This window comes from Pelophylax lessonae (genome assembly GCF_965119305.1).
Source record: "Pelophylax lessonae genome assembly, chromosome: 3".
NCBI lineage: Eukaryota > Metazoa > Chordata > Amphibia > Anura > Ranidae > Pelophylax > Pelophylax lessonae.
The window spans coordinates 19,329,636-19,354,604 of NC_138770.1; the positions used below are offsets into that span (position 1 = coordinate 19,329,636).

At 42.3% G+C, this 24,969-nt stretch overlaps 2 protein-coding genes across 2 annotated transcripts in view; one reads left to right on the forward strand and one right to left on the reverse strand.

The window, feature by feature from the left end:
* LOC309550239 (uncharacterized protein) overlaps positions 1 to 24,969 on the forward strand; it is a gene marked incomplete at both ends in the record, with an annotated part of 1,760,330 nt that overhangs the window by 1,304,760 nt on the left and 430,601 nt on the right. Inside the window, 1 exon segment of the mRNA XM_082250650.1 lies at positions 4,221 to 5,249. Coding sequence (XP_082106776.1) covers positions 4,221 to 5,249 — 1,029 coding nt within the window.
* Positions 6,667 to 24,969, reverse strand: part of LOC309548807 (uncharacterized protein) — a gene marked incomplete at its 3' end in the record, with an annotated part of 59,552 nt that continues 41,249 nt past the window's right edge. Inside the window, exons 3-6 of the mRNA XM_082248748.1 lie at positions 23,436 to 23,577; positions 18,247 to 18,485; positions 16,884 to 18,087; positions 6,667 to 6,674 (exon numbers count right to left, since the gene is read on the reverse strand). Coding sequence (XP_082104874.1) covers positions 6,667 to 6,674; positions 16,884 to 18,087; positions 18,247 to 18,485; positions 23,436 to 23,577 — 1,593 coding nt within the window. The remainder of the gene's footprint in view (positions 6,675 to 16,883; positions 18,088 to 18,246; positions 18,486 to 23,435; positions 23,578 to 24,969) is intronic.

A 24,969-nucleotide genomic window follows, 5' to 3' on the forward strand; every position in this document is an offset into this window, starting at 1 on the left:
GCTGTGCTCCGTCTGCTTCCCCGAGTGTCAGTATCGTATTTCCCAGGGCTTTTGGATTGGCGCCCCTCTATCAGCCCTCACCGCAGTGCTGGATGACCCTTCCATTAATGCCCAGGGACCTTTTGCAGTGGTATTGTTGGCGTTTTCATTAACTTGACTGTTCTTATCCACCACATTGTGGGTAATAAACTGTTGTGAGACTTTTACCCTTAATAGACCTGGCTGTTGTTTTCACGGTCCTGCAGATAATTCTCCTTCTAGTGACCACTGGGGGCACCTAGCGTGGTCTTTTGTTTTGTGTACGCCTGTATCTTGCACTCTCCAAAGTGTATTTGACAGCTGCATAGGTCTGACCTGGTCTTCCCGTGAATCCATCTATGATCTGTGCCCTCAGTGCTCGGTATACATGTTTGTTTAAAATGACCCAACTGAAATCTATTGGCTTCGGCCCAGGGCAGGATCCTTCCATAGGACAGGGAGTCTGGGATTGAAGGATTATATAAAAGGTAAGCAGGAGAGAACATGGTGAAGAAAGAAAATACAATGTGCAACATTTTTTCCATGTGGACAACATAAATAGCATAGGGGAGGAGGATTGTTTCAGTGGAGAGGACATGGTGGAGTCAGCTGACCATAATAAAAGGCATGGGTGAGTGGCGAAGATAAGCCCAAATTCTATTTCAGACCAGCGACTGGGTGGGCGATGGACAGACCAGGACATAATAGTCTGGAGGTGGGGGGCATAATAATAATTTAACCACTTCCCACTGGAAGGCCGTCATATGACGTCCTGGACTTGAAGTGGTGATATCTGGATGATGGGTGCAGTTGCAGGCATTATCCAGATATCTTTCTTTTCAGCCAGCTATTCCCTATCTTGTTAAAGCCATCCTAGAAGCTCATGAAATGCTTGATTGCTTTTACATGCAGCGGGACATCCTCCACCGCCCTTCAATGCCTCTCCCGGGGCTCTCCCATGCGATCGGGGAGCTGCAAAAACGGATCCGGCGACTGATTACTATAGAGCTGATCAGAGACTGGATAGTCCCCGGCCATCTTTATGCTCCTTGGAGGCCGAAAGCAACATCATGACGTCACTTCTGGGGCTGGCAGATGTAAACACTGCCGATTTTTATCCTGGAAAGCAGAGATCAATGTACTTTTTTTTGTCATGCTTTCCCGGGTGGAGGAGATATCAGGGGTCTACGTGACCCCAGATTTCTCCATAAAGATAACCTGTCACGCCTTATTCCTATCCATATTAAGGATGTGTACATTTCTTGTAATAGGACTAAAAGAGATCAAAACAAAATTAAAGAGTTGGTGTACAAATAATAAAAAATTAATAACGTTTTTAAAGCACTCCTGTCCCCCGTGCTCGCACGCAAAAGCAAACGCATACGTAGGTTGCGCCCGCATATATAAACAATGTTCGGACCACACATGTGAGGCATTGTTGCAAACATTAGAGCGGGAGCAATAATTCTAGCACTTCACCTCCTCTGTAACTCAAAATGTTTACAGGTTACCTGTTTAGAAAGCGCCACCTATAGCATTTTTTAGGTATCGTAGTTTTCCACGAGTGTGTGCAATTCTAAAGCATGACACATGTTTGATATCTAATTGCTCGGCATAACATCATCTTTTATATTCTGTTTTTTTTTTTGCATTAGAATTCATTTTGTGTATTTTCTCCAAAGAAATTGTGTTTGAAAAATTGCTGTGACCGCCATTTTATTCTCTAGGGTCTTTGCTTAAAAATATATATATATTTTTAATGTTTGGGGGTTTCTGAGTAATTTTTTAGCAATGAAATGATGATTTTTACATGTAGGAGAGAAATGCCAGAATTGGCCCGGATGGGAAGTGGTTAACAGGTCGGTGCTCCCAGACCGCCCCTAGATCTCAGCCAAAGCAAAGTGGATTGTGCTATGCGATGGGACTTATGGTGCCATATAAATGTAACAAAGGTACTTTGCAGCAATTTCAGCTGAGAAAGAGGGACTTGGACCGGGAGAGTCTCAAATAGGTACAGCAGTTTGGGGAGGAACCACATTTTGAGGACATTTACCGTGCCTAGCCAGGAGATATTATACAGTAAGCATCCCATTGTTTCAGGGATAAATGTATGTCTTGAAATAAAGAAGGAAGGTTAGCTTAGTATAATGAGGAGAAGGTGTCACATGAATAACGAGGTATTTGAGGGAACAGGTACACTAGTGATACGAGTAAGCGGATTGTAAGGTGCCCAGAGTTGTGGGAGGAATGTTGATAGAAAGATCCTCGATCTTAGAAGTATTAATCTTATACCCCGGCAGTGTACTCAGGTAGATGATTGACAATTATTAGCAGTTATAATTTATACACAGCATGTTTGTTACAATGAATGTTTTATTATATATTCAGAGTGGAAACCTCGGGGATGATAATATTAATGTTAAAGAAGAGTATAAAGAGGAGGATGAGGAGTATGGAGTGATGGAGGAGTTTTCAGAAGGACACAAGGATATGATGGAGCCACCAAATACCAGGAACCCACCAGAGAGATGTCCCCGTCCTCTGTATTCCCGGGATTCTGAACAGGAAGATCACACCATCCCCCACTGTTACAAGGTTGGTGGGATGGAGTATCTAGAACATGGACTTGTGGAGATGATGTGTGGATTATTTTACAGATGATTTTTCTCTCATTTTCTTTAGGGTGAAGATCTGATAGATATAAAAGTTGAGGTTAAAGCAGAAGAAGAAGAGAGGATGGAGGAGGATGGAATAACAGGGACATTTATAGAGGAGGACACTCCTACAGAGATCAGAACAGGTGGGCCATTAACACTACATACATTCCTCCACCCATACTGCTCTCTGATTGGTCCAGAGTGCTCAGGTCTAGCAAGATCTCTGACGGCAATTTTCCCAGATTTACTTGCTCTGATGTCTCTGCAGCTTGTCTCATGTAAACATTTAAGCTTCTACTGATTACTGAATACCAATATTATGAGTCCTGACCCTTACACTGCATAATTTATATTGTACATTACATACTCCTGACCCCTGCACTATATACTCTATGCTGTACATTACATACTCCTGACCCATGCACTATATACTCTATGCTGTACATTACATACTTCTGACCCCTGCACTATATACTCTGTGTTGTACATAATTCTGATACTGTATAGTCCTGACATTTGTATCCTTTATAATAAGTTGTACATTACATAGGCTTTACTTCTTTTGCACCCATGTTCTACTGTTCTACCAGCTGGACATTTTATATCTGATGATTTGATTGGAGGACAGACTTTTACATATTGATAATAATGTGATAACATCCTCAGGCTTTGGAACCTTAAACAGAAAGTGATAATGAGGGAGGAGTCAATAATGATGGTGGTCTTCAGGATCAGTCCAGACTTCATCTTGGTTGCTCTCCCCCTATCCTCACTCTCTGACCTCTGTGGGGGGGGGGGGGGGGACTCAGCCCCGCTGTTATTCATGACTAAATATGACTAAATCATGGACTAAATAAGGAAGTGCGGGACTTCTTGTGTTGGGAAGATGGCAATGAGTGATAGAGGGGAGGGGACACTCATCCTATAATCCCCTCATCACTGTAACTCCTATAAAAGACAGTTCTCTTTGTTTCCTCACTCTCTGACTAAAGTCCATGAATAAAGAAATGAACTGGTAAGAGATCAGAGGACTCATTTACTAGTTACCTTGAGGATGGAATTGTAAGATCCTCAGAGACAAAGCTGTCTGATGTGGGTGGAGTCCTGGTTTAGGGGAACCAATCTGCTGATGTCTAGTAATAATCTTTTTATTTCTATTTTAGTAGATGGACGGGAGATGAGGAAAACCTCAGAGGATTGTCTCACTTTGTCTCCAGACTGTAAAGTAGAAGATGAGGACATCACACAGTATAGTCCAGGAGAAAACCCGGCTACCTCAATTGTCCATCCGGCACCACACAGTGTAGATGGGCCATCATATTCCTCTTATCCTGAGGAACCTCAGACTGTGAGGGACGGTGCCGGACCATCGTATTCTTCTTATCCTGAGGAACCTCAGACTGTGAGGGACGGTGCCGGAGCATCGTATTCCTCTTATCCTGAAGAACCTCAGCCTGTGAGGGATGGTGCTGGACCATCGTATTCCTCTTATCCTGAGGAACCTCAGACTGTGAGGGACAGTGCCGTCCTTCCAACAGATAAGAGGTTTTCCTGTACTGAGTGCGGGAAGAGTTTCCATTTTAAATGCGATCTTGATGTGCACAAAAGATCTTGCACAGGTGAGAAGCCATATTCCTGTCCTGAGTGTGGGAAATGTTTTTCAGACAAGTCCAATCTTTACCCACATTGGAGATTACACACAGGGGAGAAGCCATATTCCTGTGATGAGTGTGGGAAATGTTTGTCAAGAAAGTCCCATTTTATCACACATCAGAGATCTCACACAGGGGAAAAGCTGTATTCCTGTCCTGAGTGTGGGAAATGTTTTTCACAGATGTCCAGTCTTTCCAGACATCAGAAATCTCACATGGATGAAAAGACTTATTCCTGTCCTGAGTGTGGGAAATGTTTTCCAACAAAAAGTTATTTTGTCATTCATCAGAGATGTCACACGGGGGAGAAGCCATATTGCTGTCCTGAGTGTGGGAAATGCTTTTCACACAAGTCCCATCTTCACACACATCAGCAACTGCACAAGGGGCTGAAACCATTTTCCTGTTCAGAATGTGGGAAATGTTTTGTACAAAAATCAAACCTTGTTACACATCAGAGGTCTCATACAGGGGAGAAGCCGTATTCCTGTCCTGAGTGTGGGAAAGGATTTGTACGAAAAGAAAACCTTATTACACATCAGAGATCTCACACTGGGGAGAAGCCATATTCCTGTCCTGAGTGTGGGAAAGGTTTTGTACGAAAAGAAAACCTTATTACACATCAGAGATCTCACACGGGGGAGAAGCCGTATTCCTGTCCTGAGTGTGGGAAATGTTTTTCACAGAAGCCCCATCTTAACACACATCAGAGATCTCACACGGGGGAGAAGCAACTGCACAAGGGGCTGAAACCATTTTCCTGTTCAGATTGTGGTAAATGTTTTGTACGAAAATCAAACCTTGTTACACATCAGAGGTCTCATACAGGGGAGAAGCTGTATTCCTGTCCTGAGTGTGGGAAAGGTTTTGTACGAAAAGAAAACCTTATTACACATCAGAGATCTCATACAGGCGAGAAGCCGTATTCCTGTCCTGAGTGTGGGAAAGGTTTTGTACGAAAAGAAAACCTTATTACACATCAGAGATCTCACACGGGGGAGAAGCCGTATTCCTGTCCTGAGTGTGGGAAATGTTTTTCACAGAAGCCCCATCTTAACACACATCAGAGATCTCACACGGGGAAGAAGCCATATTCCTGTCCTGAGTGCAGGAAATGTTTTTCAGATAAGTCCAATCTTTCCAGACATCAGAGATCTCACACGGGGGAAAAGCCATATTCCTGTCCTGAGTGTGGAAAATGTTTTTTGCAGAATTCTGATCTTTGCAATCATCAGAGTACTCACACGGGGAAGAAGCCGTATTCTTGTCCTGAGTGAGGGAATGATTCCTCACTGAAGTCCTGTCTTCCTGTACATCAGGGATCCCACACAACCCTTGCGGTGTATTAGTGCCTTGAGTGTGGGAAATGTCTATATGAATGTTGCTGGACATCACAGCTCTCATGTGTGAAAGAAGCACACTCTGATATACACCTCAGATATACTCCATGGCTGATCTTCATCATGTAAGATACACTTCATAAGGAGATCAGAGATCACCAAAGACATGGATGAAGTGTTGTACCGTGTTGGCCATTGATGGCAGTAGAAAAAAGAACCGCTTGGAACTCCGACTAGGTGCTTCCTTTCACCAAACCGTGCTTCCTGCCCTCCAAACCGTTCTGAGCAGACTGAGAACTAATACCAGCCCCTTTTACCCCAAACATCGTACACAGACAAGATGTGAGGTAAAAATCCAAAGGAATGACTGTTTATTAAAGCTCAGACACATACTTCATACTGTACACAGGAGGACATCCCCTCCTGATCATATTACCCTAACAATACAAACTGTAAACAAGAATATAATTAACATAACTAAGGAACAGCCAACATGAACTACGCTACTCCCCCTCTAGCAACTGATAACTTACAGTGATATACGTAACATGAGCTAATTAACTGGTCACTTAAACCAGCCTAGGTGGAGGGGACAATACTAGCAGACAGACAGAAACAATGGAACAATGGGAGAGATCTACTTACCATACCACACATTATAGCAGGAGGCTCCAGTGGTTTGAGCTGATTACATAACATCTACAGTCATTGCTGGTTTGAGGCATAGAGGCCCCAAATATGGATATGGAACCTCCAGTTCCCGGAGTCTGTGTGTTTTGGGGAGACATAAACTTGAATCAGAAACAAGACCACTCCACGGATCCCCCAGGCATACACCTTCCAAAGAGCAGTGTTCTCCTAAATGCCAGGGCCCATAGTCAGTGGGTAAGAGGCTCGCTCCTAGTCCTCTCCAAAAGCCTCTGTCCTGGTTAGGTCTGTCACAGAGTCATTACCTTTCATTGGCTGAGGACATTTTGTAGTGTGAGCTTTCAGAAACATTTAGAGGTCTATTTAAAAATACAAAAATAGTTGAATGAGTGTGACCAACATTCGCCCAGCTGTGACAAGTTTTGGCAATATTTTATTTCATATGATCATTGGCTCCATCTATTGGCCATAATGCTTTATTGCACTATTTTTACTGATGGAGGTATTTCAGGAAAAATACCGTAATATGGCCACTAGATGGAGCTGGTGATCATAGGAAATCACTGTGTTAAATAAAATACAGCCAGAATTTTTATCAGCTGAATGAATGTTTGTCACATTCGTCCAATGAATTTTATGAAAATCAGGAAAATAAACAAGGGAGGTTAGTGAAAGCAGCGCAGATTACACACACTACACATTGTTAGGCACACAGTTAACCCTTTGATTGCCCCTAGATGTTAACCCCTTCCCAGTCAGTGTCATTAGTACAGTGACAGTGTATAGTATTGTCATTGAACTCTGTATTGGTGTTACTGGTGATGTCAGTGTCAGTTCCCAGTCAGTGTCATTAGTACAGTGACAGTGTATAGTATTATCACTGATCTCTGTATTGGTGTCACTGGTGATATCAGTGTCAGTCCCCAGTCAGTGTCATTAGTACAGTGACAGTGTATAGTATTATCACTGATCTCTGTATTGGTGTCACTGGTGATATCAGTGTCAGTCCCCAGTCAGTGTCATTAGTACAGTGACAGTGTATAGTATTATCACTGATCTCTGTATTGGTGTTACTGGTGATGTCAGTGTCAGTTCCCAGTCAGTGTCATTAGTACAGTGACAGTGTATAGTATCATCACTGATCTCTGTATTGGTGTCACTGGTGATGTCAGTGTCAGTTCCCAGTCAGTGTCATTAGTACAGTGACAGTGTATAGTATCATCACTGATCTCTGTATTGGTGTCACTGGTGATGTCAGTTCCCAGTCAGTGTCATTAGTACAGTGACAGTGTATAGTGACTGATCAATGTATTGGTGTCACTATTGATGTCAGTGTCAGTTAATGCCCCTCCCAGTGAATGTCAGCTAGCGCCAAATTGTCTGCCACACTATTACAGTCGCACTCTAAGTTGCTGATCACCACCATTACCAGTATAATGTCAAAGCTGTGTAAATTCCACCATAGTTTGTAGACTATAACTTTCACTCAAACCAATTAATATACACTTCCCTGGATTTTTTTTTTTTTTTTTTTACCAAAGACATGTAGCAGAAAACAGTTTGACCTAAACGTATGCAGAATTCCTTTTATTTATTTATAATTTTTTTATTGGATATTTTCTATAATAGAAATATTGTTTTTTTTTTTTTCTAAATGTTTGTTTATATAAAAAAAAATAAACCCAGTTGTGATCGAAGGCCACAAAAAAATCTTTACAGTATTTGTGTGAAAAAAATGATATAATTGTAATTTGTGTACAGTGTTGCATGACAGCGCAATTACCAGTTATAGTAGCGCAGTGGTAAATAGCAAAAAAAAATAAATGCTCTGGTGATAAAGGGGGTAAAACCTTCCGGAGCTTAAGTGGTTAAGCCAACCATTCATTTAAAACTAAAAATGTACATTTGGCCATTTGATGGCGCTAAGTATAATAGAAATTGGTGTCATCACCCGGGCTCGTCGGCCTCCTGCTTCAGGGGGTGTGGCCAGATGGGCACCTTTCTACACATATGGTGGACTTGTCCTAAAGTGCTCCTCTTTTGGATGAGGGTACACTTTTATTTTTTCAGGTACGACATTCAATATTACCAAAGATGGAAGTATTACCCTACTGATGTGTAGATTGTGTGGAGAGGAAGGGTCTATCTGTAAATAAATGGCACCGTCCCCTGGGATAAATTATGAAATAGTTATGTAACCAGGTTGGTAGGCGACTGATAAGGATGGAGGGAGGGAAGGGAAAGGAATGAGACAAGGATGGGGTAAGTCTACCAAGCACTGGATGTGGGGATTTGAATGTGCCTGTCTATTAATACCAAAGATCAAAAATGGATAAAAAAGGATGAAACATGCTTATTGATTATAACAAACAACAATATATACATCAAATCATATAAATAATACAATATCTGTTTAAAGTAGATCTTGTGGATCTACGTGTTTCGCTAAACAGAGCTTCCTCAGGATCCAAGAGTATATTCTTATCAGATAAATCCATATAAAATCACAATATCTAAAACAAACAATAATAACAAATGATTAGACATTTTTTGATTTCCCCTTTGTTTCTCTCTCTTCCGGTACTTAAAAAAAATTATAAAATTTTTTTTTTCTCTGTGGTATTATGGATATTTTAGTGTGCATCTCCTTCATATCTCTCACTCGTCTTGTACACATCTTCATTAATGTCATATCATTGTTCACTTACCCCAATGCACCTTTCCTTATTTATTCACACTCTCTTTGGTTGTGTTGGCCCTCACACTCATCTATTTTATATTTGTGTATTGATAGAGTCACATTTACATTTCACTCTGTGTGTCACTTTATATAATTCTAATACCCCTTTCTGGGGTCGTCAGTATTCATATTGTACATACCATTCATTGCTTTTTATGGTTGATCTTACTCTTTTTCGGTCTTTAGTTCCTTATCTTTCAGCTGTACTCTATACAGATTTCTAAACATCATCATACATCACTGATGCAGGGAGCAGTGTTTTTGATTTTATTTTTTACTAAAAGGGTAAGGACATGTTTCAATGGCTTTTACTTTGTGATCCTCCTCTCTGCCTTCCAATTTTTTTGAATCCTCCCCCCCCCCCGATGGCCCAATTCAGTCTGATTACTCACACCCCCTTTTTTCTTTTCCTAATAATTTATTTATTTTATTTATTTATTTTTTTCATTTCTTTTTATATACCATGTATATTGATTTGTTATTATTGTTTGTTTTAGATATTGTGATTTTATATGGATTTATCTGATAAGAATATTCTCTTGGATCCTGAGGAAGCTCTGTTGAGCGAAACGCATAGATTCACAAGATGTACTTTAAACAGATATTGTATTATTTATATGATTTGATATACAGTAAAACCTTGGTTTGAGAGTAACTTGGTTTAAGAGCGCTTTGCAAGACAAGCAAAATTTTCAAATAAATTTTGACTTGATATACAAGCGATGTCTTGATATACAAGTAGCCTCAAGTCACAGCTGAGTATAAAAGAGAAGAGAGGAGCCTCTAAGTGTAGAAATATGGTTACATTTAATGAAGGTACAACATTTAGCAACTCACATGGTTGATGATTGGAACAGGCACATCTAAGTATGCAGGCATCCGGGGTAAAGCTGTCCACATAGACCATCTTTTGAACCGCCATCTACATCATCCCTTCCATGCTGCCCCTCGCTTTCTGATCGCTTTACTGCAGAGTTGCTAAATGTGGTACCTTCATTAAATGGAACCATATTGCAACACTTAGAGGCGCCTCTCTTCTCTTTGATACTCTGTAGCTCCTGCTGGATTTTGCTTCTAATCCCCTTGTGGAAGCGGCTATTTGTTGATGGACATTTTACACAACCTATTGCAATGCTATAATCTTTTTATATGGACTATAAACTGAAGGACTTATGAATAAATGGTTGTGGAACGAATCATCCGAGTTTCCATTATTTCTTATGGGGAAATTTGCTTTGATATAAGAGTGCTTTGGATTACAAGCATGCTTCCGGAACGAATTATGCTCGCAATCCAAGGTTTTACTGTATATTGTTGTTTGTTATAATCAATAAACATGTATTATCCTTTTTTATCCATTTTTGGTCTTTGGTATTAATAGACAGGCACATTCAAATCCCCACATCCAGTGTTTGGTAGACTTACCCACTCCTTGTCTCATTCCTTTCCCTTCCCTCCCTCCATCCTTATCAGTCACCTACCAACCTGGTTACATAACTATTTCATATTTTACCCTACCGAATAAACCAGTGGAAAATGTCCCGGAACACACATGGACCTTAATATACTTCATGTTCTTCCCCATGACTAAGCTCCGGGGGCGGAGTAAAATTTGTTGGGGGTGTGGCCTGGCGGGAGCCAAGGCTGAGGTAGTCTTTCTCATACCACCATAGGACTCCATGGATGTGCGGCACCAGCGATCTTTCCTCTCTTCCTTATTATACTTCATGTTCTTGGCGGCCAAAATTGCTATCCGCCTGGAAAAGCCCAGATATAGACATTGCCCTAATGAAGCGTAAGCTCACATGGATAATGCTAAATGAAAGAATGGTTTGTGTCTTCCGAGACAAACAACCCCTCTTCTACATAATATGGTCTCCTTGACTCGCCTATCTGCAGGTTCCAGACACAAGGTGCTGATTCCAGGAACGGCTGACGGTAAATCCTCGGACGGACTTACTTCCTTTTGTCTTTCTTTCTCATTCCCCTTAAAATCAATGAATGCTTTCACCTTGAGTGCTGATGGACAGTGAAAAAAAATCCTGCAAGCAGCATCTTTGGAGCATGTTTGGAGTGCTAAAAAAAGCGCCTCAAAAACGTCCCTCTCTATTGAAATGACTGGGAAGCGCCTCAAAAGCACCTGAAAAGTGCTGCAAAAGCGCTGTGTATATAAACGATCACCTTGTAGAGCAACATGTTCAGTGTAAAATAGAGATAAAAGGCAAAACATTTGTGTATACTGTATGTCTGTGCATATATATATATATATATATATATATATATATATATAGTATCTCACAAAAGTAAGTACACCCCTCACATCCCATTAGGGATGGAGGCACGTCACTGTGTTTGCTTCGGATCATATTTCTCTATCTTCGTCTGTTCATTGGTCAACGCGTTTCACACAAGGCTTCTTCAGGACTATGAAGATGGACAGACAGTTTTATCTTAATAAACAGACTCGATATTCATGTTTCATAAGCATAGAACATAATCTGTATTTATGTACATCATAATAAATACAAACATGGCTTACTAGCACACAGCCTTCCTTCGAACCCCCAAAAAATTCACCTGACCTGGGGCGGACACGGGGAGGGGGATAAATCGGACCAAAATGTGTTGTGTATACAGGTATCTGTCCTGATGATCCTAGGTACAAAATAAAGTATACAGTATCTCATAAAAGTGAGTGCACCCCTCACATTTTTGTAAATATTTTATTCCATCTTTTCATGTGACAACACTGAAGAAATGACACTTTGCTACAATGTAAAGTAGTGAGTGTACAGCTTGTATAACAGTGTAAATTTGCTGCCCCCTCAAAATAACTCAACACAGCCATTAATGTCTAAACCGCCGGCAACAAAAGTGAGTATACCCCAAAGTGAAAATGTCCAAATTAGGCCCAAAGTGTCAATATATTGTGTGGCCACCATTATTTTCCAGCACTGCCTTAACCCTCTTGGGCGTGGATTTCACCAGAGCTTCACAGGTTGCCACTGGAGTCCTCTTCCACTCCTCCATGATGACATCACAGAGCTGGTGGATGTTAGAGACCTTGCGCTCCTCCACCTTCTGTTTGAGGATGCCCCACAGATGCTCAATAGGGTTTAGGTCTGGAGACATGCTTGGTCAGTCCATCACCTTTACCCTCAGCTTCTCTAGCAAGGCAGTGGTTGTCTTGGAGGTGTGTTTGGGGTCGTTATCATGTATGAATAGTACTAGCCTGCGGACCAGTCCCTGAAGGGAGGGGATCATGCTCTGCTTCAGTATGTCACAGTACATGTTGGCATTCATGGTTCCCTCAATGAACTGTAGCTCCCCAGTGCCGGCAGCACTCATGCAGCCCCAGACCATGACACTCCCACCACCATGCTTGACTGTAGGCAAGACACGCGTGTCTTTGTATTCCTCACCTAGTTGCCGCCACACATGCTGACACCATCTGAACCAAATACGTTTATCTTGGTCTCATCAGACCACAGGACATGTTTCCAGTAATCAATGTTCTTAGTCTGCTTGTCTTCAGCAAACTGTTTGCAGGCTTTCTTGTGCAACATCTTTAGAAGTGGCTTTCTTCTGGGACATGCAGACCAATTTGATGCAGTGTGCGGCGTATGGTCTGAGCATTGACAGGTTGACCCCCCACCCCTTCAACCTCTGCAGCAATGCTGGCAGCACTCATATGTTTATTTCCCAAAGACAACCACTGCATATGATGCTGGGCATGTGCACTCAACTTCTTTGGTCGATCATAGCGAGGCCTGTTCTGAGTGGAACCTGTCCTGTTAAACCGCTGTATGGTCTTGGCCACCGTGCTGCAGCTCAGTTTCAATGTCTTGGCAATCTTCTTATAGCCTAGGCCATTTTTTTGTAGAGCAACAATTCTTTTTTTCAGATCTTCAGAGAGTTCTTTGTCATGAGGTGCCATGTTGAACTTCCAGTGACCAGTATGAGAGAGTGAGAGCGATAACACCAAATTTAACACACCTCCTCCCTATTCACACCTGAGACCTTGTAACACTAACGAGTCGCATGACACGGGGGAGGGAAAAAGGCTTATTGGGCCCAATTTGCACATTGTCACTTTGGGGTGTACTCACTTTTGTTAAAAGTGGTTTAGACATTAATGGCTGTGTATTGAGTTATTTTGAGGGTACAGAAAATTTACATGGCCATGTGCTAGTAAGCCATGTTTGTATTTATTATGATGTACATAAATACAGATTATGTTCTATGCTTATGAAACATGAATATCGAGTCTGTTTATTAAGAGAAAACTGTCTGTACATCATCATAGTCCTGAAGAAGCCTTGGGTGAAACGCGTTGACCAGTGAACAGACGAATATAGAGGAATATGATCCGAAGCAAACACAGTGACGTGCCTCCTTCCCTAATGGTTAATGCAAACAGAAAACATGAGGCCGGTCACCAACTAAGATATCCAAAAATGGAATCTGAACAAAGTCATTTATTATACATACAGTAATTGATACAAATGTTGACATCAGTAACAAATATGATGCAGACATGTATACAAAGAAAGCTGACACAAGGAAATCCATATAGTAAGGAGATTGTTATAATAGTAATAAGATATATTCAGTAATAAAGTACATGGCCGTCACTAAATGTTACATCTAAGTGAAGAGAGGAAATATCTATACCTACACCAACCTTATGATATATACCAACTTATCCTTATATATGTATGATGTACATGAGTGAAATTAGTAGGAGACATTGATCTCCTGTGTACGAGCTGAGCTCAGTTTGGGGCCAGTTTCCTCATTTTATTGAGATCTAGTTTTAGATAAATCAATAAATGTTATTTTAGGATAAATCCATGTAGTTGTTATCTGTCTCATGCTGTGCCCTTAAAGTCCACACATATGACAGTGGTTCCTTGTGAACATCTGTAGTTTCCATTTCTCTGAACAGATAGGATGTTGGGACTCTCAGGATGGCTCTGGTTTTTCTTCTCCTATCCAAGTTCTCCAAATAAAACATAAAAACACATCCCCTAGACTGGTCATTGGAAACAACGAGCGGAAGAGTGTGTGCACCTGGCTGTGTGAAAATACCCTGTATCTGGCTGTGGAGTAATCAGTGGGAGGCTCGGGCAAACCAATATCCAAGCGGCTCCTGCTGGGGTACCGCTACGCAGAAAGCAAACCTTGCTTCAACAAACAGTTCTCTCCTCAGGACAGAAAAGAAGACAAAGGTAGGCGACTGCACCAAACTTTGATAAGATGCTGCAATGCACATCAATCCCCAAGAGAGCAGAGTCCTCTCCATAGGTTTTCCTTTTGGTTACTCCCTAGCAGCCCGCATGGCGTCTGCTCCCTTCTGCTGACCTCAAGCCAAACATACTCACGTGTCCCGGACCTCTTCCACAGGGCAATCGATGCATCCGCAGGAGGACCCGGATCCTAGAGGCAGGAACACAACTGCTATATCTGGGTTGGGCACGCTTAGGAGACATGTGCAGAATGGAAACATTTGTTTTGTTTTGGATAGATTCGTTATGTTACTAATTTTGTTTTGTTATGGAATTCCTTTAGTTTGGTTTAGGAATTCGTTTACTTTTTTTAGTTTTCTGTAAATTTCTTTTTGTTTTTTGGTAAAGTTTGTTTAGTTTATTCATTTTCTAAAGAATTTCAACTTTTCAGAACTATCGGGATTCCGATCGGTCGAAAAACAATCGACTGATTCGAATTCTGTGTGAAGAAATAGCTGGTTGTTAAGCAGGGGGCTGGGAAGCCGGCATCCATACCAACCGATGACTCATCAGCTTTCAGCGGGCTTCCTCACTGACAGATGAATGGAAAGAAAAGAATGCCGGCAATAGAAAAATGTTTAGAAAAATTACATGGGGTCCCCTCCAATCCATACCAAGACCACGCCAAAATGTAAAAAAATTACTGGCGTGGGGTCCCTCCAAAATCCATACCAGACCTTTACCTGAGCATGCAGTTCGGAAGGTCAGGAAAGGGGGGACGAGCAAGCGACCCCCCTCCTGACCCATACCAGACCACATGCCCTCAACATGGGGGGTGGGTGCTTTGGGGCACCTCTCCCCCCTCCCCCAAAGCACCTCGTCACCATGTTGATGGAGACAATGGCCTCTTCCCCACAACCATGGCCTGTGGTTGTGGGGGTCTGCAGGAAGGGGGCTTGTCGAAATCTGAAAGCCCCTTTTACCAAGGGGACCCCAGATCTCGCCCCTCCCCCCCCCATGTGAATGAGTATCAGGACCATAGTACCTGTACCTATTCACCAGAAAACTGTCCAAATAAATAATAAAAACAACACACACACAATTTTTGAAATATCCTTTTCATGTTGAAGACATGTGGCCTGGTATTATTAGCGAGGAGGGGGGGGGGGCCCTCACTAGTCACCTCCCACTTTCCTGACCTGCCGGGCTGCATACCGGGATAAAGGGTCTGGTATGGATTTAAAGGAAGAACCCACGCTGTTTTATGTTTTTTTTTTAAATATTGGCCCCGAAGAGCCTGGTATGGACTGGGGGAAGGGGGAGATGACGCCTTTTTTCTTCTATTGCCGAGCAATACCGACATTCTTTTCTTTCCATTCCTCTGTCAGTGGGGAAGCCCGCTGACAGCTGATGAGTCATGGTTGGTAAAGATGTGGGTGGCCGGCTTCCCGGCTTGTTGCTTTACAACCAGCTATTTCTTCACGAAGTTGGAATTCGTTAGAAAATGAATAAACTAAACAAATTTTAACAGATTTCAACTAAATTGATTTCAATTTCATTTGGAGATTTGGATACATCCGAATCTAGGAATAACCATAAATTTGTCGGAATTTGTATTCGCACCGAAACGAATTTCACAAGTCTAACACTTAATGGCCACCCGCTGACAGCTGGGCTCCCAGCCAATTCAAATGGTCGCCAATGGCAGGGCCCACTTTCCAGGCATTGATCCTCTACAAATGTGTGCCATAACACCACCCCGCTGATAGCTGGGGACTCAATGACCACTAGGGACATCCTGGAAGTCTTCTGGATACCAAAGGAAGCTCCTGACATCCGCACAGCTGCCCAGCACCAGACCCGCCCACCAATACATCCAATAGGTAGGAAAACTTCATACAAAAATGGTTCTATAAGTGAGGAGGACAAAAAAGGAACGCAGCCATTGGCTTATCCAGAATATTTATGGGGGTGGGGTCTTATGGGGGAGGAACGAGGGCGGGGCTACCCAAACGTATGCTGCCGTGGACATCTGTCAGGAAAGCACATTATGGCCACTAGATGGAACTGACCATTATAGGAAATCCCAATTCACCATGACTAGGGGAATGCGGGTCACATTTCATCAACACATTTATAACAACCAGACCAGTAAGTGTTTGTGAAATCTTCCCGCACAAAATGTACTCAGCCAATAAAAGGCAATGACTCCATTTTTATTTTTCTCCTGCTATCAATGGCCAACACAGGACAACACTTCATCCATGTCTTTGGTGATCTCTGATCTCCTTATGAAGTGTTTCTTACATGAGGAAGATCAGCCATGGAGTATATCTGACGTGTATATCAGGGTGTGCTTCTTCCCCACATGTCCACCAACATTCATATAGAAGACATTTCCCCGCACTCAAGGCACTAATACACCTCCAGGGTTGTGTGGGACCCCTGATGTACAGGAAGACAGAACTTCAGTGAGGAACATTTCCCTCACTCAGGACAGGAAAGTGGCTTCTCCCCCGTGTGAGATCTCTGATGCATGGAAAGATGGGACTTCTGTGAAAAACATTTCCTGCACTCAGGACAGGAATACGGCTTCTCGCCAGTGTGCAATCTCTGGTGTTGGAAAAGATTAGACTTCAGTGAAAAACATTTCCCACACTCAGGACAGGAATACGACTTCACACCAGTGTGCAATCTCTGATGTCTGGAAAGAGTGGACTTATCTGAAAAACATTTCCCACACTCAGGACAGGAATACGGCTTCACACCAGTGTGCAATATCTGATGTCTGGAAAGAACAGACTTATCTGAAAAACATTTCCTACACTCAGGACAGGAATACGGCTTCTCGCCAGTGTGCAATCTCTGGTGTTTGAAAAGATTAGACTTCAGTGAAAAACATTTCCCACACTCAGGACAGGAATACGACTTCACACCAGTGTGCAATCTCTGATGTCTGGAAAGATTAGACTTCAGTGAAAAACATTTCCCGCACTCAGGACAGGAATACAGCTTCTCCCCAGTGTGGAATCTCTGATGTCTGGAAAGATTGGACTTCCGTGCAAAACATTTCCCGCACTCAGGACAGGAATACGGCTTCTCACCAGTGTGCAATTTCTGATGTTTGGAAAGATCACACTTCTGTGAAAAGCATTTCCCACACTCAGGACAGGAATACGACTTCACACCAGTGTGGAATCTCTGATGTGTGGAAAGATGGGACTTTTGTGAAAAACATTTCCCACACTCAGGACAGGAATATGGCTTCTCCCCAGTGTGGAATGTCTGATGTCTGGAAAGACTGAACTTCTCTGAAAAACATTTCCCGCACTCAGGACAGGAATACGGCTTCTCACCAGTGTGCAATCTCTGATGTTTGGAAAGATCATACTTCTGTGAAAAACATTTCCCGCACTCAGGACAGGAATACGGCTTGTCATCAGCATGCAATCTCTGATGTGTGGAAAGATGTGACTTTCGTGAAAAACATTTCCCACACTCAGGACAGGAATATGGCTTCTCACCAGTGTGAGATCTTTTATGCACATCAAGATTGGATTTAAAAATGAAACACTTCCCGCACTCAGTACAGGAATACAGCTTCTCACCAGTGTGCAATCTCTGATATGTGGAAAGATATGATTTTTGTGAAAAACATTTCCCACACTCAGGACAGGAATACGGCTTCTCACCAGTGTGAGATCTTTTATGCACATTAAGATTGGATTTAAAACTGAAACACTTCCCGCACTCAGTACAGGAGAACCTCTTATCTGGTGGAAGGACAGCACCGTCCCTCACAGTCTGAGGTTCCTCAGGATAAGAGGAATACAATGGTCCGGCACCGTCCCTCACAGGCTGAGGTTCCTCAGGATAAGAGGAATACGATGGTCCGGCACTGTCCCTCACAGTCTGAGGTTCCTCAGGATAAGAGGAATACGATGGTCCGGCACTGTCCCTCACAGTCTGAGGTTCCTCAGGATAAGAGGAATACGATGGTCCGGCACTGTCCCTCACAGTCTGAGGTTCCTCAGGATAAGAGGAATACGATGGTCCATCTACACTGTGTGGTGCGGGATGGACATTTGAGGTCGCCGGGTTTTCTCCTGGACTATACTGTGTGATGTCCTCATCTTCTACTTTACAGTCTGGAGACAAAGTGAGACAATCCTCTGAGGTTTTCCTCATCTCCCGTCCATCTACTAAAATAGAAATACAAAGATTATTACTAGACATCAGCAGATTGGATCTCCTAAACCAGGACTCCGCCCACATCAGGCAGCTTTGTCTCTGTGGATCTTACAATTCCCCCCTCAAGGTAACTAGTAAATGGGTCTTCTGATCTCCTACCAGTTCATTTCTGTATTCATGGACCTTAGTCAGAGAGTGAGGAAACAACAAGAACTGTCTTTTATAGGAGTGACAGTGATGAGGGGATTATAGGACGAGTGTCCCCTCCCCCTCTATCACTCATTGCCATCTTCCCAACACAAGAAGTCCCGCACTTCCTTATTTAGTCCATGATTTAGTCATGAATAACAGCGAGGCTGAGCCCCACCAGAGGTCAGAGAGTGAGGATGGGGGAGAACAACCAAGATGAAGACTGGACTGATCCTGAAGACCACCATCATTGGGTTACTGACTCCTCCCTCATTATCACTTTCTGTTTAAGGTTCCAAAGTTGGAGGATGTTATCACATTATTATGAACATGTAAAAGTCTGTCCTCCAATCAGATCATCAGATATAAAATGTGATATAAAATAAATAATAAATCGGTACAATCATGTAGTGTAAAGAATGGTGTATAAATATTCACAGAAACATTCACCCAATGGCAGCTTACATTCAGAAAGTTTCTTTCACTAAACACAAAAACAAATAAAATGCAGCCCAAAAGAAAATGAAAATAAATTTCTTCCCCCAAATCTGTAGACAATAAGTGGGAAATAATTTCCCTCCTCTCCTCCTTCCTCTTCCTCCACGGTATATATGGGGGGGGGGGGAGATAGAAAATATGGGCGGAGCCTGCGCAGGGACGTCCCATCTCGGCCATCCCAGGGAAGGGGTATCTGAGTGAAGGATCTTATTGTGAAGCTTGTTTAGTCCGCACTGCTCAAGTCCCGGCTTTGTAATTCTATCATCTTGGATTTTAGTGTTGAATAAAGCAGATAGACGGAGAGCACTAGAGGGGGTGTTATTTTCTACCCCCCCCCCCATATATACCGTGGAGGAAGAGGAAGGAGGAGAGGAGTGAGCGATATCCCTAGAGGGGGAAGGGATCTGTGGGACTCGCTGGTAACACAGGAGTCAGATGGGAAGGTGAGTGGAAGTGACCACCAGCACCTTTCTCATCTGCAATTTCTGCACTCGCACTTTATCATTTATATTGGCCCTGACTGATGACACGTGTCACATGACACACATTTCTATCCTCTTATTGGACGATCACATTACTATTTATTCATTTCCTGACACTGTTTAATAGATTTCATATTTTAGAATTGTAAGTCTGATTGTTACACGGCGCGGTGATATCGCACAGATTGGATTATTATTTCCCACTTATTGTCTACAGATTTGGGGGAAGAAATTTATTTTCATTTTCATTTGATTTCTTATTAGATATAAAATGTCCAGCTGGTAGGAAATGGGTGTAACAAAAGAGAATCCATATTATGTGTATATACAGTATCTCACAAAAGTAAGTACACCCCTCACATTTTTGTAAATATTTTATTCTATCTTTTCATGTGACAACACTGAAGAAATGACACTTTGCTACAATGTAAAGTAGTGAGTGTACAGATTGTATAACAGTGTAAATTTACTGTCCCCTCAAAATAACTCAACACACAACCATTAATGTCTAATCCGCTGGCAACAAAAGTCAGTACACCCCTAAGTGACAATGTCCAAATTGGGCCCAATTAGCCATTTTCCCTCCCCGGTGTCATGTGACTCGTTAGTGTTACAAGGTCTCAGGTGTGAATGGGGAGCAGGTGTGTTAAATTTGGTGTTATCGCTCTCACTCTCTCATACTGGTCACTGGAAGTTCAACATGAGGGCAAAGAACTCTCTGAGGATCTAAAATAAAAAGAATTGTTGCTCTACAAAAAGATGGCGTAGGCTATAAGAAGATTGCCAAGACCCTGAAACTGAGCTGCAGCACGGAGGCCAAGACCATACAGCGGTTTACCAGGACAGGTTCTACTCAGAACAGGCCTCACCATGGTCCACCAAAGAAGTTGAGTGCACGTGCTCAGTGTCATATCCAGAGGTTGTCTTTGGGAAATAGACATATGAGTTATAGAAGTCAAAAATTATCAGCGCAAGTACTCTATGGATGGTGGTCCATTACTCTAAGTCAATCACTTAGACAATCATCTGATACGTAAGCACAAATTATAACAGTAGAATAAAATACGGAAGTGACAGTGCACCCAATAATGATAAAGGGATAGAAAGTGCAAATAGTAGTGAAGATATAGGTAGTGCACAATAAGACACTGTGAAAAGTGTCAGGAAAAAATGAACAAAATAGAAGAAATCAAAATATTTCAAAAGTGGCAAGGTGCCCTCTGAAAGGTGAACCGAAAAACTTCCTATGTGGAATAAAGATGCAGTGATATAATCTTAAACGTAGAAAAATTACTAGAAGTGATGTATCCAAATCTAGGAGTGAAAATCAAATAATACAATAAAAATAATTAAGAGTGTCCTCTGAAGAGTGAACTGCTGTCAACTCTTCAATATCATTCCATAAGTGTAAATACACACAAAGTGAAACATATCCTAATAAGAAGTGAAAAAAATAACGAAGGAATATTCACAAATAACAGTGAAATAAAGTGTCCTCTGAAGAGTGAACCACTAATGGCTCTTCAATCCAGTTCACGGAGTGTAAGTGTGCAAAAAATGCAACATGCACTAAAAAATAAATAATAAATTCCAACACGAATCAATCGGTGCAGATATAAAATTATATGTATTCAGGTGATTCCCAGTGCAATTCTTATTCGTGAGCTGAAAAGATCCAAACGAATGAGTGCAATGGCCGCTCACCTCCACTGACACTCTTAGGAGCGTGTCAGGTATTACTTGTCAACCTGCAGACTAAAAGATATCTCCTCCAGGTCCTATGGGGTCTCGCAGTCCCAGTCACCATACAATTCAGATGGGGGGTACTTGATATCACGGTATAGATGCTCATATGCCAAAAAACCAGGGAGAAGAACTCATGGTGTAGTATTTCCAAACGATTTAATAGGTAAGATAAAATTGCACTTACATTTAGACAAAGTAAACAGCGCCTTCAGAATAATCTTTAAAACCGCTGATGCGGTCACAGCATTAGTTTCCACGAACAACTTCCTACTTCCGGTCACGGCCGTCGACCAGGAAGTGATGTCACCACAGCGTCCCGACGCGTTGCGTCACAAACACATGTGACTTTTTCAAGGGTGCCGATCAAAGGCTTATATAGTGTATCGGTATCCATAGGAACCGCATTGGAAACTCTGCTGCTGTTAACCCCATACGCTGCTATGGCTCTCGCAACTAATGAATATTGTATTAGGAGGCCGAAATACATTAAATAGGGGATGAATGGGCAATATAGAAGGACATAAATAATCGCCAAACAAACGATTATTAAAACATTAAAAAACAATGGATAGGAATTAAAACAGTGACACCTGGTGTTCAAATATATAAATTACTCCAGGAGAGAGTTGTAACCACTGCTCACTGGTGACATCTAATGTCCAAAGATAAAACAACATATTAAGATATAAAAAATAAATGAATCAATTTGTAATGAATAAAATGAAAAAAATATAAGCATATCGGGTTAAAAACACAGAATAACTGCTTAAAACCTTATTGAAATATCACATATTAAAATGACAGAATATAAGGGAGAGATGAGGCTAATTAATGTCAGGAGAAAATATCACATATTAAAATGACAGAATATATGACAATGCTGGCAGCACTCAAATGACGTATGAGTGCTGCCAGCATTGCTGCAGAGGTTGAAGGGGTGGGGGGTCAGCCTGTCAGTGCTCAGACCATACGCCGCACACTGCATCAAATTGGTCTGCATGGCTGAAAGAAACCTCTTCTAAAGATGATGCACAAGAAAGCCAGCAAACAGTTTGCTGAAGGCAAGCAGACTAAGGACATAGATTACCGGAACCGTGTCCTGTGGTCTGATGAGACCAAGATAAACTTATTTGGTTCAGATGGTGTCAGGCGTGTGTGGCGGCAACCAGGTGAGGAGTACAAAGACAAGTGTGTCTTACCTACAGTCATGCATGGTGGTGGGAGTGTCATGGTCTGGGGCTGCATGAGTGCTGGCTGAACTGGGGAGCTACAGTTCATTGAGGGAACCATGAATGCCAACATGTACTGTGACATACTGAAGCAGAGCATGATCCCCTCCCTTCAGAGACTGGGCCGCAGGGCAGTATTCCAACATGATAATGACACCAAACACACCTCTAAGACGACCACTGCCTTGCTAGAGAAGCTGAGGGTAAAGGTGATGGACTGGCCAAGCATGTCTCCAGACCTAAACCCTATTGAGCATCTGTGGGGAATCCTCAAACAGAAGGTGGAGGAGCGCAAGGTCTCTAACATCCACCAGCTCTGTGATGTCATCATGGAGGAGTGGAAGAGGACTCCAGTGGCAACCTGTGAAGCTCAGGTGAACTCCATGCCCAAGAGGGGAAAATAATGGTGGCCACACAAAATATTGACACTTTGGGCCAAATTTGGACATTGTCACAGGGGTGTACTCACTTTTGTTGCCAGCGGTTAAGACATTAATGGTTGTGTGTTGAGTTATTTTGAGGGGACAGCAAATTTACACTGTTATACAAGCTGTACACTCACTACTTTACATTGCAGCAAAGTGTTATTTCTTCAGTGTTGTCACATGAAAAGATAGAATAAAATATTTCCAAAATGTGAGGGGTGTACTTACTTTTGTGAGATACTGTAGCAGTCGGTAGAGGGGATAGAGCAGAAGTCTGTAATACAACATAGAGTATATAGTGCAGGGGTCAGGACTCATAATATTGGTATTCAGTAATCAGTGGTGGATTACATGTATTTATGTCATGTATGTATTTAGTGTTAGTGACCCACCTGTGCTGATCTCTGTAGGAGTGTCCTCCTCTATAAATGTCCCCGTTATTCCATCCTCCTCCATAGACTGCTGATCATCCCTCACATACCTCTCTTCTTCTTCTGCTTTAACCTCAAATTCTATATCGATTGGATCTCCACTCTAAATCAAGAAAATGAGAGAGAATATCATCTGTAGGTTATAAGCTTTAGCATTGTGATATTATAAAAAAAAAAAAAAAACGTATCCTCCCCAGAAGTCCATGTTCTAGATGCTCCAATCCACCAACCTTGTAACATTGAGGGATGGTGTGACCTTCCTGTGTGGAATCCAGGGAATACAGAGGACGGGGACATCTCTCTGGTGGGTTCCCATTACTGGATCCATCTGTAGGAAACACACACACTGACTGAATACATTGTTTCTATGTGTTTATCAGATGATGGGGGATCTAGGTGGAGCCTCCGTACTGCTCTCTCCTTTACAATAAAGTCTCCTCTTACCCGGTGATGTGAGGGGCGGCTGATTCTCCATCATGACGTCCTTGTAGAGATCCTTGTGTCCTTCTAAATACTCCCACTCCTCCATGGAGAAATAGACAGTGACATCCTGACACCTTATAGGAACCTGACACACACAATGATACAGTCACCATCCAGACACATCCCTTGTCTGTTACTGGATAATGTCCCAGAATTCCCAGCACCGCTCACCTCTTCTGTCAGCAGATGGACCATCATGGTGGTCAGTTCCAGGATCTTCTGCTCTCTGTTCCTCTCAGGTATCGGAGAACGAGGTGGAGGCACCACGGTGGGGCTCTGAGTCCTGCTCCATCCTCCTAAGATTGGCTCTCCACTAGACTCCTTCACTACAATATAATCCTACAAATCAGGAGAAAGATAAACCGATATCAATCATCTGACATCATCTACATGTCTATAATAAGAACATGGTCTTTTGACCAGACTAGATAAGAGTGATGTCATGTGACCTCCCAGATTCCTCCTCACCTCTCTGGTCAGGACTGCAGCAGAGCTTTAGGAATCCATAGAAAGAACCGCTGAGCGCACAGGATACAAACCAGACTCTCCTCCCCATCCCTCCACTGCCAGGCTTTCTCTACAGCCTCCCTTTTTAAGGATTTCTTGTCTAAATGGATTTTTTTTTGTATGGCTAAGTGGATCTGAGCAGGAGAAGGAGAAAAAAGTGCCTAGAAGTAGAGGAGAAGTAGCCGATCGCCTTGTGCTTTCTGGGAATATTGGTCATAAAGGCATATTGGACACAGGACACTTAGCAGGTGGAATTGCTGTGGATGGTAATTCGAGGACAAGTGCCAGGAGAAACTTTCCCATCATTTCAGTACAGGAAGAAAAGGAACATTTTTGAAAAGCTCTCCATTTCTTTACATCTGGTAAGGAGCTGTCTGAACATTTGGTGAAGGGATAATTGATTCGCCCTGAGTTTCTTGAGGTGTTATCAGGAGTTTCTCAATAGCGATCATTTATATGCCCTTTTGCATTTTTTATCTGGTAAGAAGCACATCAAGAAGGTGGT